The 17,538-nt window shown below is 35.3% G+C and overlaps 1 protein-coding gene across 8 annotated transcripts in view; it reads left to right on the top strand.

The window, feature by feature from the left end:
- The window catches only part of PAN3 (poly(A) specific ribonuclease subunit PAN3), an 84,401-nt gene that overhangs the window by 33,324 nt on the left and 33,539 nt on the right, over nt 1-17,538 (top strand). For 5 of the 8 annotated variants that reach the window (XM_064504972.1, XM_064504971.1, XM_064504970.1 and 2 more), the window contains 2 exons: nt 3,538-3,699; nt 12,322-12,472. In XM_064504972.1, the coding sequence (XP_064361042.1) occupies nt 3,538-3,699; nt 12,322-12,472 (313 nt within the window). The remainder of the gene's footprint in view (nt 1-3,537; nt 3,700-12,321; nt 12,473-17,538) is intronic. The other 3 variants (XM_064504978.1, XM_064504977.1, XM_064504975.1) reach the window with 1 other exon arrangement.

Genomic DNA, 17,538 nt, shown 5'->3' with positions numbered 1-17,538 from the left:
GCCCAGCGTATGTTAGTTGTGTTAGTTTTGTCCATGGAACAGCAGAAACTAGGGGCAACAGCTTTGTTACTGCAAATAGTAGGAAGAAAACAGGGAAGCTGCTAAACATGTTCTCAAAGTTCCTGTTGAATGAATGGGAAGCAAGTCATTAAGAAGCTGACTTGAGGAATAGTTGGTAGCGTGGGCTAATTAAGTTACTCATCTGTAATAGTATTCTGATATGATGATGTTACTCTGTAATGTCCCTATTGTTTTTTACAGTGGATTTCTTTTGTCTCAAGTGTAATGTTTCTCAAACTTTTGGGGTTTGCCTTAATTCAGTATCTTCCCTCTAATCTTGCTAGCCAATAGCTTTGTACCATCAATTGCTGGCAGCAGCTGGTTCAGCAGGGCAGTGGGTTATAATTATTAGCTATGGTTGGAAATGCTTACTCTTCTCACCCTGGGGAGCCAAGCTGTAGCTAGCAATTAAAGGTAGTTAGCTTTTCCTCCCTCATGTAAACATTTGCAGCCAGTAACTACTACTGCTTCTCACTTCTCTGCCCTGGAGGAACTTAAATCTTCCAGTATTGCTTTGGAATCACTTCTTCCCCCCCCCCCCCTTTAAATATTTCATTTCAATGATTGTAGCTTAACCTTTTTTTTCATTCAAAATTGTTGTGATTTTTCTGATGTTTCACAATTCAGTTGGAACTTGTAACCATCTTGGAAGTTGCAGCCCAGTTTAAGAAATGCTTACAGATTATGAAGTATTTAAATGTTTTAGTCACCTTCCTAAAAAGTGCAGCATGTTGAACTGTCCCTTCATCTGTGTGGCTGAACAAGGGTTTTTGTCTCATAAAAAGACTTTAGGGAAGGCAAAAACACAATCATTTTTGTAATCATCCAAGACACTTGTTTGTGTGCCAAGAAATTGGGTTTGTTCATCCAGATTAAGTCATACTCGTGTAGTGTTCCTTAGGCTCGGTCCTAAAATCATCAGTGAATGTTAACTTACTGCTTTTGTTTCAAGATGCACAGTTCTGTCTCTGACATTCTATTTGCTGTTCTGCGTAGAGGACAGATACAGAGCAAAGTTGGTGTGCTTATTCAAACCGCCCAGTTTATCTGATGTCTCTTTTGGCAGAAACCCTTTCCATGTCTTCTAGTCTGCTTAAACTGTGGATGTCCGAGCTGGATGCCTTTTTGCTCATGGAATATATAGAGTGTAATTTAGAATGGTTTCGATGCAAATTAGTTAAGACTTATTTCCAACTGTTAATATAGTATTGTCCATCTTTTAGTGTCTTTTTTGTTTTAACAGTGAAAGCTTTGACTTGTATTCATTATTTATTATAAAACATCACTCAAATGAAAGAATTTTAATTTCATTTCCCCACTCATGCTTTAGCATTTCAGTTTGAGTGTTTGGTTCCCCCCCCCACCGGAAGGCTGTGAACAGCAGATCAATGAGTTCAGATTGGCATAGAATTGGCCATTGTTTCTTTCCCCCTCCTCCCTCATCCCCGTGCTGTGGTACCTCCATAAAGCCTAAAATACACTTTCATTCTGCTGCCTGGAATCTGAATCTCACTGTAAAGGAAATAGCCTCCCTCTCCATTGGCTCAGTTCCTCTTTTGTTTTAATTTTCCTTTTCAAAATATTTATAGATCACCTTTTATTATAATAAGATCCAAAAAACCTTTTATGAATATAAATGTGCTTTAACGCTGAATTGTAGTCCAGTAATCTGAGGCAGACTGTGCCTGTGCATTTGGTAGGACATTGAGAGAGATGGAGAAGCTGCCAAGGAAATGGTGGTAGATCTCTTTGTTAAAGTATTATGTCCAGTCCAGGCTAGGAAAATCACATACTGCATTCAAGCCTTGCCTGTAAAGTCCAACTAATGTTATTTGTGTATGCAAGGTGTCTCAGACATTATAGCTCTATAGTTTGTGAAATTAGAACCCTTTTGAATTACTAAGGTGGTAGGTCATCTAGCAGTTGAGTGATTCTCCATGTAAGCAATCAATGTTTAGCTTTACAGCGATCAGTTTGCACTTAAATTACAGGAGGACCTATCACACAGTTTACCAGATTTCAATTGGTCCTGCAAAATTCATTCTCGTTCAGCGTACTGCAAACTGTTTATATTGAACTTTAGGCAGTTTGTTGCCTTTGTAATTCATAGTCAATGTTGCGATCCTTGTGTTTTTTGTTGTTTGTTTTTCTTTAGGCAAATGAGCTACTAATCATATCAGGTTAAGTTCTTTCCAAAACCTTCAGTCTACAAGTTACCAGGGAATCTGTTTTGTTTTTGTTTTGCAGCCATTTTATGGTAGTCTAGTTATGTTTTGTGTTTGTGTGTGAATGGGGGATCTTCTTAGATTTTTACCTTATTTCATGAGGACAATCTTTAAAATGCATATTAAGGTATGTATGTTATTTAGATTTCTAAAGTGCCAGAAGAAGTAGGTATCTGAATAAAGGTAAGTTAAGTTTTAATTAATGAAAAAGTGGTTTAAATCCAGATGATGATGCATTTTCACATCAAAAACCCAGGGTAAAGAAAAAACAAACCAATCCCTGCAATTTGATCCAATTTTTGCTATATTCAGAATAAAAAGTCCTAATCTAAATAAGGATACTGCTGTAATACTTCAGTGGTATTTACTGTCTAGGTAGGTACACATTGGTTTCAAAACATGGAAAAATTTGGAGAACTTCTGTACTTTACCTCTTTGAAAGTCTTTAATAGATCTTGTTTTCCACATGTGTTTTTTAATTTAACATTCACATCATGCTTTTTAAATGGCTTGTTTTGTAGCATTCATTACCAGTGTAATAAGAATGTTGCTCCTATTGAGGTTCAGTGTTTCTTGAATGTTGACTTCTTAAAGCATATTTTATTTTCTCAAGTTTGAATCAGGTTCCTATGCATTTATCACGGTTATTCTTATCTGTCTTTACTTAAGACATTAGCTGACTGTGTTTTGATATGAACTTGAACAGAATTTTTTTTTTCTTCATAGAGTTCTGCTATAACTGGCTATTAAGTTCTATTTGATGTTTAAAATTTTCTTTATTGAATCCTCCAAAGTCTTCAGGAGATGAGTCTTGGCAAATTAGAACTTTAAAAGAAAAATACCAAAGTCAGTATTAATGCCCTGTTTGGAAATCAAGAGAAGTGTTAGAGTTCAGTATTATGATGTGGATGAAGGTATCTATTAGCAAGAAGTGTGGATAGCATTTTTTGAAGCTGTTTCTCATTTTTATAGGATTCAAAAAAAGTAAATAATTTTAGTGGCTGACTTGTGTTGCAAAGTTTTGCTTACAATTAAGTAGTAGTCCCTGAAGTGTTTTTCCTTTTTTAAAAAACATTGTTAATTATAAACAAATAGTCAGGATTGAAAGGAAACAGTCTCAGATAAATTTTACTTGCAAATTGTTTCCTATTCCACCAATCCAGAAATCATATCACAGTATAATACCTAATCTAGTGTAGTTTTAGATGAGGGTTGTTAGGAGTGGCCTGGTTTCTCTCCTTCTTTTTTGTAGCCCAGGAAGTATCGACTGGGAATGCTGGATGAGAGGATAGTTCCGGTGGGATCAAAAGCAAGAAAATCAAAGAACCCTATCGGCTGTCTGGCTGACAGGTGTAAAACAGGAGTACCCATCAATATGGTTTGGTGGAACAGAGTCACAGAAAACAATTTACAGGTAAAATTATTTTTATTAGTCACTTTTTCAGTATTTTGGATGCTTTATTTAAAACTTTGGAAAATGTTAGAAGCAGTTACTCCAAATGTGGGTTGAGATAGGAGCAAATATTTATTCCACGAAATAAGCATAGTAGCCCTCAAGAAGAGTGATTCTGAGAAATGTTTTCTCTTCACCCACTGCTGTGCCATGTACTCTACTTCTTATGTTACAATCTGTGGAGGAGAAGCAACAGTAATCATATTTTAAAAGCAAAGAAACACAACCTCTTATGTTAATTTTCATGTAAGGAAGGTGTAATCACAAAGCTAGTGATCTTTGCTGAAATGATTGACATTCAATGCAAAAAAGTTCCCCTCAGTAGGGAATTTGAAAATGTAACCATCATAATCAGTAATTTTTATGTTGGAATAGCTTACATTTCTCAACGTACGCATTGAAAACTTGTGCATATGTTACTTTACTGTCTTGTTTCTGAATTTACTTTGACTCCTAAGGAGGAGAGATGCAGCTGGATTTGAGCAAATCTCATACCAAAGTACCAGGTTATCCTTGGCATGATAATGAAGGATAATTCTTGTCTGGGAGGAATCCACTCAATAGGAATTCATACTGTGTGTTCCTCAGGATAGGGTTTAGATGGAAATTATTATAATGGTTATAACTATAACACTGCTGCTATTATTATTTTGCGCTTATGTGGTGCTTTTGCTTTTTCAGAGGTCTCTACTTTAGTCTTTATGTGAGGGTTATGTTCTTCGTTTTGACATTTTAGAAGTGATTGAAATGGGTAAATCAATTATGTTGTTACAACTAAAGTTGTCAACTTAAAGTTTTCTTTCAGTTCACTTAATTTCTACTATATAAGGGACAGAGTGAAGCTCATATCAGCGCGTTGTTGTACCTGTGCTAGTTTTGCGTTCCTGAATGTTTGGACATCTTTGTTATTGAAATTGGAGTCATAGGCAATATGACACAGGCAAACTGATGTTGCATTGCATGGCCTCACTAAGGCTTAAGTTTATTTCAGCCTTTGTGCTGCTGGGATAGCAGCAAAACCACTGGTGGTAGTAACATAAAGGAAACACTGGTGGACCAGGACAAGGCAAGGTTGCAGAGGAGTAGCTGGAGTTAGTGAAGCACATTTTTCTCAAGTGAGAAAGGACTGAAGGCTGGAAAACTTACTGCATTGTATCTAATGGGAGTGCAAAACTTTGCTAGTAGGCAGTTACTCTGAGAAGAGAGAAATTAGGGAATCAGTCTTCAAATTTTAAGTGAATGCTGAAGGGCAGGAGAAACCCTGTTTGTTCTCATGTTCTTCATTGTTGTCTCTTACCTTCTGTGTCACAGAAAGGTTTGTCTTTGGTCTACTCTGCTTAATAGTAAAGCAGAAAAATTCGGTGTTTCTGGAAACTAGAGAGCCAATAACCTGACACTTGGAGCTTCTGACCAGGAGCAGTTATCTTCTTGGTGCCTGTATCCCCCAGTTTGTGTTAAAATTGGGGCAAAGGAAAGCTTGAAGTCTTCTAGTTTCCTGAAGCAGAAGTGGCCATGGCTTTGGGATCTGCTGCAGGAAGTGTGGCCTTTGAAGGGCGAAAGAATGTTTTTGCGCAATTGCAAGCTCTTTTATCGTGCCAGAATTTCAACTACGTAATTGAATTACAAAATCTTATGCTACAATACAATTATGTGGTTTACCATGGAGACATGGGGTTTTAAGAAGTGTATATATGTATATCTGGCAGAAAAAAAGAACAGAAAGCTGTTCCAGCCATAGGAAGTACAATTGAAGACAAGGCGGGGGGTTGCAGAGAAATAGTGGACTCGGGCAAGAATGAACAAAGGCATAAAAACAGGCTGTAGTTCGGATCATGAAGGCATGTGAAGCTCTATATAGATGAGAGACTGAATTTTAGCTGGACAACTTCATTCTAATTGCTATAAATCTTTACATGCTAGTGTGAATATCTAAGTTACTGCTAAAACAAAAGTTGAGAACTGTTTAAAAAGCAGAAATGTTAATTGTAAAAACACAAAAAGCAGCTATAGTTATTGTGGAAGTTTGACACATGAAACTATTTAAAAACCTGTAGTTCGATACTGAGATTTCAGATTGACTTTGTTTTTTCTGCTTTAGGTATGTAATCCACAGATAACATTGGCCCCTTCATTTTTTTGAAAGACAGGCTGTTTAGAGATGTTTTGTAGGTGTGAATATAGGTTATACTAAATAAATTTAGGCTGATGGTGAGTACAAAGCAATAATAAGTAGAATAGTTCCATTATGATGGAATCACATCTGTTTGAAGGCATTTTTTTTCCTTTGTTTGCATATGAGAAAACAGTATTGCATCTCAAAATTGCTGAAGGCTTGCAATGTTGTCTTTAAGTCTTGGTATAGGTGTTAAGTTCATGTGTTTATTTGAATGCCCACTCCTCCACATCTATGATTTAGAATGTGGGAAAACGCTGTATTTCGTGGTGCAATGTCAAAGTGCTGTCTTTAAAGGTTTAGAGATCTTTATCAGAAAAGTGGCTGTTTTATGAAACAAGGTAATTCATGAGGTATCTTATAAAACAATATAACCATTTCTTATGCATGGTTATGAATTTATAAACAGATTTATTTACTTTAAATACTTCCCACAGCTCTACAGTAATCATGTAAGCTTGACAAAGTGAACCGAATTCTATTCTGGCTTGTATGTTTAAAAAACAACAACAAAAAACTAAGTTTTTTCTTTGATTGTATGTCCTACTCTATATTGGGAAACATCCTGGGCTGCTACAGCACCATACAGTACATATTTTAATATCAAATGCTGGTCCTGCTTAAAACAGTAGGAATAGGTACAATTTTAATTATATAGATCAGCTCTTGAGCACCATGAATAACTGATTTTTTTTGCTACTTGAGTAAAAAATTCTTAGTGAATTTCTTTCTCCAGTGTTTTGCATCAAGATGATGGATTTTTAAAAACTCTTCAGTTTTTATAATACTTAGAAATATTTTGCTAAAGAAGCATAGAAATACACTGAGTCTTTACAAGTTTACTTTTTAGTGAGATCTACTTGCCAAATTTAACAAAAATTTGCTAATAGTTTTGTCTGAGCCTTTGTCCTGATGAAGAAAACTTTCAGCCAGCAAACTTTACCCAGTTCTAATGAATTTGCCTATAACTTTTTCAAAAGAGCACTAGAGTAGTTCAGCTAATAAAGCTGATCTTCAGATGAAATTTGTAGAGCTTATGATGGTATGTGTAATGTGGTGACTTGTCACAGTAATTGAGATAAGGAAGCATTTGTACAAATTCAGTAGTGGAAGGGGAAGAGACTTGTGAAGTCCTTAGCAACCTCCAGGTTCTGATGGGCTGCTCTGACATCCCAGAATGTATCCTTCTCTGATGTCACGGTTATCAAGGAATCCAACTGAAACGCAGAGATGGCTCTTGCTGTTTACGTGATGTGAACTTCATTATATGGCATATCTGACCATTAAATACTTGCATGTTTTTGGATGAATAAGAGATATTCTGAAAACTCTGCCAAATAATTAAAGTAGACTGGCAGAGAACTGGCTTGGGTATAGTTTTGTGGTGGTTTTCTGCGACCATTACAGGATGATGCAATTTGGGATGTCAGAACAGATCAGCATGAATTTGGAGGTGAAGGAGAACATAAAAAGAGGACAAAAAGGCTTGTTTCCAGTTTTTAGCATGGTAAGTACGTTAGCACTTTCTTCTGAAATAAAGTGAAATCTGCCTTTAGGTAGCTGGCTTTGGGCTTTGGTAGAACATGTAACTAGAACTAATACGAATAAGGAGCATTATAGCCACAGAAATGGAGGTTGTGGCTTTGCTGCTGCTGTGCAGTTCTGTTTGTGTGGTGAGGTGCTGAACTGGAAGTAAGAGAGAGAAGGCCAGTTTCCATAGCGCTACTGTAGGCTCCCTGCATGACCTTCAAAAAGCTACCCAATTTTTGTGTCTCAGTTCCCTATCTGTACTATAGAATCCTTCTGTACTTCAGGGCATGTTGAGGCTTAATTCACAAAGGTGCTGGAGTGTTGGGCATTTATCATTAAGGAAGGTAGAGAAAAATCTTAAGTATTGAAATTGATAGCTGATAAAACAGGAATTTTCATCTCATTTCTGGATACAAAAAATCCATTAACATATACAGCTCCTCAATATACAGTACATAAGCATTGCATGTTGCTCTACAGCTCTCCAACAATGGCCTTTGTCCATAGAGATCCATACCTTTTTATTCTAGGCCAGTTGCTTTAGGTCCTTTTGTTACCTTCATCTGTAACTTTCTCTAAGGAGCTTTTGGTTCTTTCTGTGGTACCCACAACAGATCTGTTTATATTTTAACTTTATTCCCTTTTATATGTTTAAAAGCATGGTAGTCACCAGATAGACGAGCCTTGTGCTTAGTGGTGACATTGAGCTATTTTGTAGCTTCCCCCTCTCTTGGACCTTTTGTGGTTTCATCTTTATTACCTGCATCATGTTTGAATTTAAGTCTAATTTTAATCTAAATTTGTATGTGTTTTATAACATACTTCGCATTCTCTTACATACGGAAGTACTACTGAGGTTCTGTAGAGTTGAATGGACTGAATTTGATGGGTTTTATTTGAAAATTTCATAATAAAACTGACTAAACAGAGGTTCTTGTGCCTTTAAGACAGCTCAAATATAAAGAACCTGAAAATAAAGTGATTTTTGGTTAAATTTGTTCATGGAATCATTCTGATTAAGAATGCATGATGCAGATATTAATTCAGCTAGTGCCTATTGGGGGGGATGTTTGTTTAATGCAGCTTATAGAACACATGTTAATTAAAATGCTTTGAAGTCATTTTGTATGTGCTTCTGAAGATTTCTAGAAATAATGAGGACATTTGCAGTTGAAACTGAAAACATAGCCTTTAGTTTGTTGACTAGTGTAGATAGCGATGGTAGCTGGCTTTTTGATTTTTATTTGGATTTTAAGAGCTGCATTCATTTCTTCACTTTTTAACATCACAGTATTGCATTATTCATTCTATCTCCTTCCTTTTAATTTCTTAAAATGTTTGAAAGTCTTTATTTTTATTATTTTTTTAAGATTAAATCTAAATTGGTTAAATTTTCAGCCTAGTCTAGTGTAAAGGAGTTGCTTTACTTTGAGATGAGGAATTAATGACCAATTATGGGAAATTTGTCTATTTTAAAACTGTGCTGTAAGAAATTGGAGCACAATATAGAATGAAGACATTTCTTACTAATTAGAGATTTCAACCTCAAATATTTTGATTTCTATCAAAACTTAAAATATTTTTACTCAACTTCCGTTTAGGGAGTTTGATAAGATGCTACACAGAAAACTAGAAATGGTACAGTTTAAAACAGTGACTTTTTTATACTGAGGTTTTTTTCAGGCTTACCACTGACTCAAATTTAAAGTGAGCACTAGAGCTTAAACTTTGTATTACTGAGTTGTCAGAGGGAAAGGATGTTTTTCAGGACTAGGAACATCTTTTTTGGAAGCATTAGCTGTTAAGAGCCTGGCTTCCTAATTTTGGCATATTTGTATACTCACAGAGTACGTGAGTACAGAATATGTTGTCTGCAAAGTTTGAAGAACAATGAAAAGATCAGCATTAAGGAACTAATAGTTGATATTCCATTCCTTCATTTATTTTAGGTGGGAAGAGTCTAAATGCTGTGGATGTGTTTGGGATATGTTTCATATTATTTTTATTGAAAGAAATATATGCAGAAAAATTAGTATTGTGATTCAGATTAAAATACTTTTGGAGATGTTCTAAGAACCGCAACTTCACATAAATGTAATACATATAAGTATGTTCCCTGTGGCGTAAGCTTCAAATTTTCTGACAAAGTATTAGCTGTTTTTTTAACCACAAATTATTAAAACTTTGTAGTAGTTTGTTCTGGCTAGTGAGTTTGGAGCTCAGATATACTTCTGATTTTAGAAAACAGATCGACTGTTGAGAAGAATCTTTTAAAAATTGGAACCAACACTTAAATCTTTTTTGGCAAATGGGGAAAGTCTTGGGTTACAACTTTGTGTTTATAACGTCACAGAGAAACAGAGCAGGAATTTGTAATAAAGGGGCTAGTTATGCAAATCAAAGAGATTTACACATAAAAAGTGCTTACATCAAAGTTACATAGAAACAACTCACCATCTTTTCAGTTTTGATTCTGGTGCTGTCAGTATTGTGATATAAAAATGAATGCAAACTGAATTTCCTTTGGGCTCATGACCTAATTTGCTATTCATAACTCTACAACGTAACAGCAAACTGCTTTAGCACTTTTCTAGGTTAGGCTCTTTTACGTAGATAAACTGAAATATCAACTGGTTAAAGTGGAGTTCTCGAGCAATTTGCTTTTAAAATGATGACTGATAGGTAAGTGACTGTTTAGAGACCCAAACTGGTTTATTAACATTTGCAGAATGTCTTTAGAGATTAAAAGCAGTCCTGTTCTGTAGGCACTGATTGAATCAATATCAAAAGTCAGAAGTGTTTAGCCAGAATGGTGTGGGTAGGGTTTAGGGAACTGCCTATTGTGCTGTTTACATCTGAGGATATCTTGCAGAAGGTGGTCTTTCTTTCCAGTTGCATGTTCCAGATTTTTTGCCATCTGCTGCTCGTCTCCTAGTTGACCCAGTATTTAGATGTCGTAGGTCTGTGGATGTGCCATGGCTACATTTAAGGGTGGAAAACTTAGATCTCATGTTGTTGTTTGAAATGTGGCTTTGCTAAGATTCTACAAATTCTTTGTCCTTTGCTCTCCTATTTGTTTTGTTTGAATTTTCAGCCATATCACTACTTGGGCAAATTCCACTCAGCTCTCTGCCACCCCTTTCATTTTTTCCAGTTTCATTGCGAAACTGGCCAAATTGTTGCATGCCAGATTTTAGCTGGAGAAGCACATTGTCTCTTACAATTAAAGTTCAGATAGGTCAAAAATGTCACCTTTTGAGTTTAAATGCATCAGTAACTTGTTTTTAGTCTGTGTAATGCAACTTCCTATTTATTTTGCTGCCTAACTGTATACTTCAGCAAGTTTTCCTTAACTAAATGTGTTTGAACCATTTTAGGATTCTTATGAACTTTTAAACCATGTAAGTCTAAGTGTTTTAATTCACCAGACTGCATATTTGGTTATTACTCTTCTTTAATGTTAAGACATGCACATATAGAGTGACTAATATGTGACATAATAATGTAGTTACTATGTGGTTTAAGGTGGAATATATAGTGTTGCATTCTTGATCTGTTACAGGCTATGTTATATTCTTACTATTTACTTTTAAAACCCAACCATCACTTTTAATTTTACAACTTTTAGAGTCCTCTTCCCTTTCTAGTTCTTTGAAATACGTTAATATTAATGATATCTGGCTGAAGTCTCCAAATAAAAATGTTAAAAACAAATTAGTGCAGAAAAAGAGTACTTTTCAAATACTTTCTCTTTGCTGTTTAAATTAGTGTTTTATAATCACAGTTCTCTCTAATATGAGACTAATTTAACATATCTGATGTTACTTTATTCATATTGGTGGAAATCTATATAACTTACCTAACAGTTGTTTTTTATTTTAAACCTGCCTGAAACCGAAGTGATCCAATATGATTTGTTTTAAAAACATCATGGATTATCTCAACAGCATCTTTTGCCTATTCAAAGTTTTGTTACAAACTTTAATTTTACATCTTTTGTTTAGACAGTTTTGAGAGGTACTCTTGATGCAACTTAATAAACTTAACAATGAATATATAATAATCTTCAGGCTCTTCTTTAATGTGTTTGTGTACTAATCAGCTTTATTTCTTGGCTTAATTTCATTTTTCTTCCACTAATGCCTCTTGCAACTGGCTCTCCATTAATTAGCTTTTGCCCTTTGAGCTCCAGTTAGGATTTTCTTTTTCTATAGAAAAAGAAAAACCTTTGCACAGGTTTTAAGAGAAATTCAAAGTCAGTTATGATATATTTTATGTACTAGTAAATAGTAAATGTTTGATAGCCACTTTGGTATTTGTTTCTGTGGTATCAAATTAAAACTTGTGATTAAAGGTTCTATGTAGATGGAGTATCTCATTAAAACAGAAGCTAACCTCACAGAAAAGGAACATACAGGCCTATCTGAAATAGAGGCAGAGATGACCCTTCGTTAGCAGAAATGTTTTTTGCTGCTTTGAAACTGCTACTTAGTTTGAGGCGACTTCTCTAAAATCACATAGCAAGAGTCTGTGCAGCAGTGGCAAGGCTTCCTCACTGTAAAGTCTGTTCTCCAAACGTCAATATAATATAACAGATGCTTATGAGAAGCCTTTCGCAGAGTGTTTGTATGAATTCACACCTCAGCTGTTCATATGGAAAGCTTGCTAACCCGATATTTCGGATGTAAGCTAGAGAGAAACATTTAAATATGTTTGTGCAGATCAGCTTCCTGTATCTGCTGTTCTTGTCAACAAGCTCTACATAACTTAAAATTATTCCCCTTGCCCTCAGTAGGCTTGCCTAGAAAATATTTTCTACCAAATAGGTATTGTCCCTATCTTCACACTTAAACATTTAATATACATTTGTTTTTAAACAGACACCAAATCCTACTGCGAGTGAGTTTATTCCTAAAGGAGGATCAACCTCCAGGCTGAGTAATGTATCCCAGTCAAATATGTCTGCCTTCTCTCAAGCCCTGTTCTCTCACCCCTCCATGGGAAGTCCTGCTACTGCTGGGCTAGCACCAGGTAAGTTGAGAATAATGTTTTGCAGTAAATTTGCTTCTCCTAATTTGCAGTTATATTAAACATAAAACTGTAAAGCTAGTGATCAGGTTAATCATGTATAAATCTAGATACCTCCTATTTTAGCTCTTAAAATTGAGAAACTCTTCAAGAATATAAAAGTAAGTAATTTGGATTTTATTTTTTAGTAGTGTATGGAAATCGCACTGCAGGCCATGAAATCTATTCAGCCACAACAGCACTGAAGTTAACTGAAGCTGACTTACCCTGCTTCTTGGGGTAAAAGAGGTGTTGAATTACTACATATTTACTGTGCTGTGTGCTGTCCTTGCTACAGCAGTGTCTGAAGTAGATTTGAACTAGCTGTGGTCCTGAAATAAACTGCATTCTAAAACTATATGTGCTCTGTACCGTGATTATAATACATTTGTCCATTCTTTTGATTTATCTCTAGGGTATGTAATCTAGATGCAATTATTTTCAGTGTTAATGAGCATATATTAAAAAATTTTGATAATAACCAAGAAAAGACAGACTTATCCTGAAATCATTTGCCTTGCAAAGTATTCATTAATTGTTATTGTATCTGTCATATCAGGTAATCTCACTTTTAAAACTGATCTTGAATTACTTCCCATATTTAAAACTCTTGTCTAAATGTGTTCCATGCAGTCATAGAATTCTGAGTGACAAGATTTTTTTAGGCTTAAAAAGATCAAGCTGTTTGTGCTGCTTTTGGATTTACGATCTTAAGTTAACTTAGTTCTAGTACTTGTTATGTATAAAAATGAAATAATTTTAAGTTCCACAGATCTGGATGTTACACATCCTAAATTCTTTAGCAAATTTCCTTACATACATTCTCTTGCGATGAATGAAAATTGGGTAACCGCCGGAAGACTGTAAATGTTTGGAGTTTTTAAGCAATTTTGGCAATTACCATCTATTAAACTGACCTTCAGACTTTTCAGAAATGAGGGGATAGACATCAGTGTCAACACTAATGAAGCCAGCACTTACACTAGTGTAATGTTATAACTACAAGAACAGGCTAGGAAAGCTTTTGATACTTCTGCTGACCAAATTGCCATAATGCAGTGCTGTGTCTGATTCATACTATGTTGTGCTGTACAGTCTTATTGGAAAACTGTTGTGTTTATATGCCTCTCAGCCTTGTGACCTGGATTGAAAGGTGTAAAAAGGATTAAATAGAATACAATAAAATGATCTACTTTTGGAAAGTGTCCATTAGGGATCTCAGAGGGATTGTTCACAGTCCAATTTCTTTACTATCTGTAGGTAATATATTGAAAGGATAAGTAACACACTTGATGAAAGAAGTACTTACAGAAATTAGAGGACCTAGAAACATAGATGCCAAACTATATAGGTTCAAATACTATTGTTTGTTTATGGAGAAGAAGGGATGAGGGAGTGTTCACAAGAGTAAACTTCAGGAAAATGTGGCTTGTTTCTTTGCCCTTCCTGTAGTGAATATAGTTCAGGGCAGGGTTCTGTGCTGGGTACTCCAAATTTCTGTAAAAGTTTGTCTCCCTCCATTGATTGCAGTATTTTCTGGATCTAAGTATACTTCATAAATATCACACTTAAACATTTATTTAAATGGCTTAGCTGTCAGTTGTCTACACCCACAGAAACTTCTGTTAACTCGAAGTGAATTAAGAGGTGCTCTTTCTGAAAGATTAGGCTCTTAAGAGAAGAATATTTACATGTGGGAAAACTTCACCATCTAGGTCATACTGGATAACAGAATAAAGAAGAGTTAAACATGTTGTGAAATTGTCATTAAAAATGATTTTTTGGGGATGTGTTACAAAGTTATTGATAAGCTGAAGAGAATTCAAAATGAAAATGGATGTTAAGTGTTTGTAAGAATCTTCTTTTAAATAAATGTAAGTCTCCTTCCAGTTAAAGGATGTATATTCTCCAGTAGAATAACTTTCAGGAAGCATGTAAAAGATTTGCAGGAGATTAAGATTGCTTACAGGATACTGGAGGAAATTATTATTTCGGAAGGAATAAGGAAATATTGTAGGAATGATTTGTTAAAAGTGCCGTAGTTTAATTCCTCCATTACGAAGTAGATAAAGGATTAGTACAAGACAGGAAAAAAAAAACAGTTCTGGCATAGCTCGAATTTTGGGGATTTAACTAAAGGTAGGTGTAAATCAAAAACATTTTGACATCTAGTATTTGAAAAGTAACTGTTCACAAAATGGGATATTTCTGGAAAATGTACTTGTTCCACCTGTCTTATCAGCAGTGCTGCAGAAATACTGAAAAAAATGACAGATGAAACCAAACATACTGTATTAGACAACTTCTTGTTTCTACACCTGACATCTCTATCGGAAGAAGGCTAGTCCTACTTTTACATGTCTTACCTACTGAAGTGCTTTATGGCATAATCTCATCACACAGTCACTTGTCTTGATCTCTGTAGCTTTCAATATAATACTAAAACAGAGTGAGGAAAAAATGCCACTTCTACAGATAGCTGGAGGAAACTGTCCTAGTGAACAGTTTTGAACAGGTCTGTCCCTCCTCTGCAAGCCTCTTTTGCTTGAGCTCTCCAAGATAATACGCTGTTCTAGCACCTTCCATTCCCATGCTTGCAAACGCTTCCTGTTTAGCAGTTGCATGTGAATATAAGTGAGTTGTTGACTTTCTTCAAATACGACTTCTGCCAAGAGGTTTGCTATACAGGTCTGTATAGCAGTTTCAGAGTAACGGTGCCATTAAAATTGCAACAATTTGTATGAAAGAAATTCAGATTTCATAGCAGTGCTAAGACATCATTGCCTTGTTAAACTTGAGAGAGAGAAGATATCTATATAGCCCCCAATAGAGAAAGTCTTTGGTTTGTTTGCTTAAGGCAGGTTATAGCTGAAGAATGATGTGTTTGTCATCAATTTAAACTACAGCAGTTTACCATTTCCATTGCTTCTATATTTAGTCCAAGACAGGCTCTGAGCTTATGCAGAATGCAGGAGATCCTGTCAGTGGTTAGTCATACTCTGTGCGCTTGCCAAATGTGTTCCCATCCTGCTCACTTTTTTTCTGCTGCTGTTTGGGACCTGCAGGCTAGGAACCAGCAGTATAGAGGTGATGTGCTTGTGTCTGACTGACAGATCTGTATTCATGGCTGGCTTAGAAGTTGGTGAGTAGGAAAGTGTACTTCTCTGAGCTCATGACTCAAGCTGGAAATGAGTGTTTTCGGCTGAGGAAAATTATCTGGCCTAAAACACAAAGAGGTACGGAGAGCTTGTTCTGACCTCACCTATCAAATATGATGCTTTTTTTTTTCTGCTGAGGAAGTGCCACAATCATGCCAGAATGGCACAAGAAAAGAAGAAGGCAGAGAGACTTAAATCAGTTTTATCCCAAATAAAATTGAGGAGGAGGAACTGATGACTGTTGTTTAGGGAGTTAGGCAGATCTAATTAACTTGGAAATACACAACCTGTAATAAAAGGGAGTGTTTTCTGAATTTAAAGATGCAGCTTTCAAGAAATTCTTGAAGTAGTCTGATTTTATTATTTACTTTGAGTCATTTCTTGAAGTGGACCTAGTAGCCTGGAATATCTCTGAAATACAGAACACTATGTTGATAAAATGTTAATAATGTTAAATGCTTTATCTTTGACCTCTGAATGTGTATCATTAGTGGCATAGGATAAGGCTCTAGTGAGTAAATTTGTAGGCAAAGGTCTAAGAAAATGTGTATAAAACATTTGTTGGATTCCTCCATTTTTTAAAGTATTTATGTTGTAGGCCAACTGATCTGTATAGACGTAAGCTAAATGAAATCCTACTTCACTCACTAAATTGCAAATTGCAAATTTTTGTTCAGTGAAAAAACAGTAGACACTGAATCTGTGATGAGAATTCATTTTTTATGCCCTTCTTTTAATTCTGCTTATCTGTATGAATTCTCAGGCTTGAAATACAACTTAGTTTTTAATTCAAACATATTACATATATTACAAAGCTTTGTTAGAAGCATTATTCCATAAAATATCTTCGAGCATTGTCTCAACTGAATTTCAAAGTGTGCCACTTCCCTTTCTTCAGTCACAATGAAACTTCAAAAATTAAAACAATGCAAGAAGTGAAAGTAAAGCAGTAATGCGGGACAATTTAATTTTTATATGTGAATATGTTCTCCTCCTCTACCTAAAATGCATACAGCAGTCTGAGATCCAGATATATGGAGATGACTTGTACAGTAGATGTTAACATTACAAGAAGATTTTCAAAGCCTGCAAACATTATTTTGATGTTAGTATGATACCATGACAGCCATCATTATTTTTACTGGATAACCCCCCGCCCCCAAATATCTGTAGAAAAAGAAAACGTTAAGACAAACAGTACTATTTGGTTTTGTATTAATAATCTGAAAACAGTATATGAATAATGCTGTGCTGTCCTTTAATGTACACTTGATATTTTATCAAGATGCCAACCCCCTCCCCAAGTTATTTCAACAGAAAGCAATGCGGTTTTCAATTGTAATCTTTGAGGGGTTTTTTTTAAGCATTACAAAAATTGAGAACTACTCTAATGCCAGGAAAGATTAAGGTTATAATATATATACATGCAACTTGGCTAACAAATGAATTTAAACTGTAATCTTCTCTCTGAAAGAACTGTTAGAGAAGTACTTCTGTTTAGAACTATTCTTTGCTGAACTGTAATAGTCCAGTTATCAGAAATAGGTCTATACTGGATTTTTTCTGTCTCAGCATTGTGATGTAGCAAAGTATTTGTCTTTTAGATGTGAGTAACTGAAGTGAAAGAAGCCCTTCTTCCTTGTGGCTTACCTTGCAAGGTAGTATTTGACTACTTCATGAAAGGAATTAGAGTCATTGGAAAAAAAGGAATTGAAAGCTGTCTTTACTAGTAGTTGAGGTTCAGGAAAGGCAATCTGAAGCAGCTTTTTTGGTGTTTGTGTCTTAGTACTCCTACTGGCATTGGAATTTTAATATAGGGGAACTTTAAACTCTGTCTCATAGAGAAAACTTAAAAGTTGTTTTTGTCAGGAT

The sequence above is a fragment of the Dromaius novaehollandiae genome, chromosome 1 (assembly GCF_036370855.1).
Source record: "Dromaius novaehollandiae isolate bDroNov1 chromosome 1, bDroNov1.hap1, whole genome shotgun sequence".
NCBI lineage: Eukaryota > Metazoa > Chordata > Aves > Casuariiformes > Dromaiidae > Dromaius > Dromaius novaehollandiae.
The sequence above is the reverse complement of the archived record's forward strand: the minus strand, read 5'-3'. Positions and strand labels throughout refer to the sequence as shown.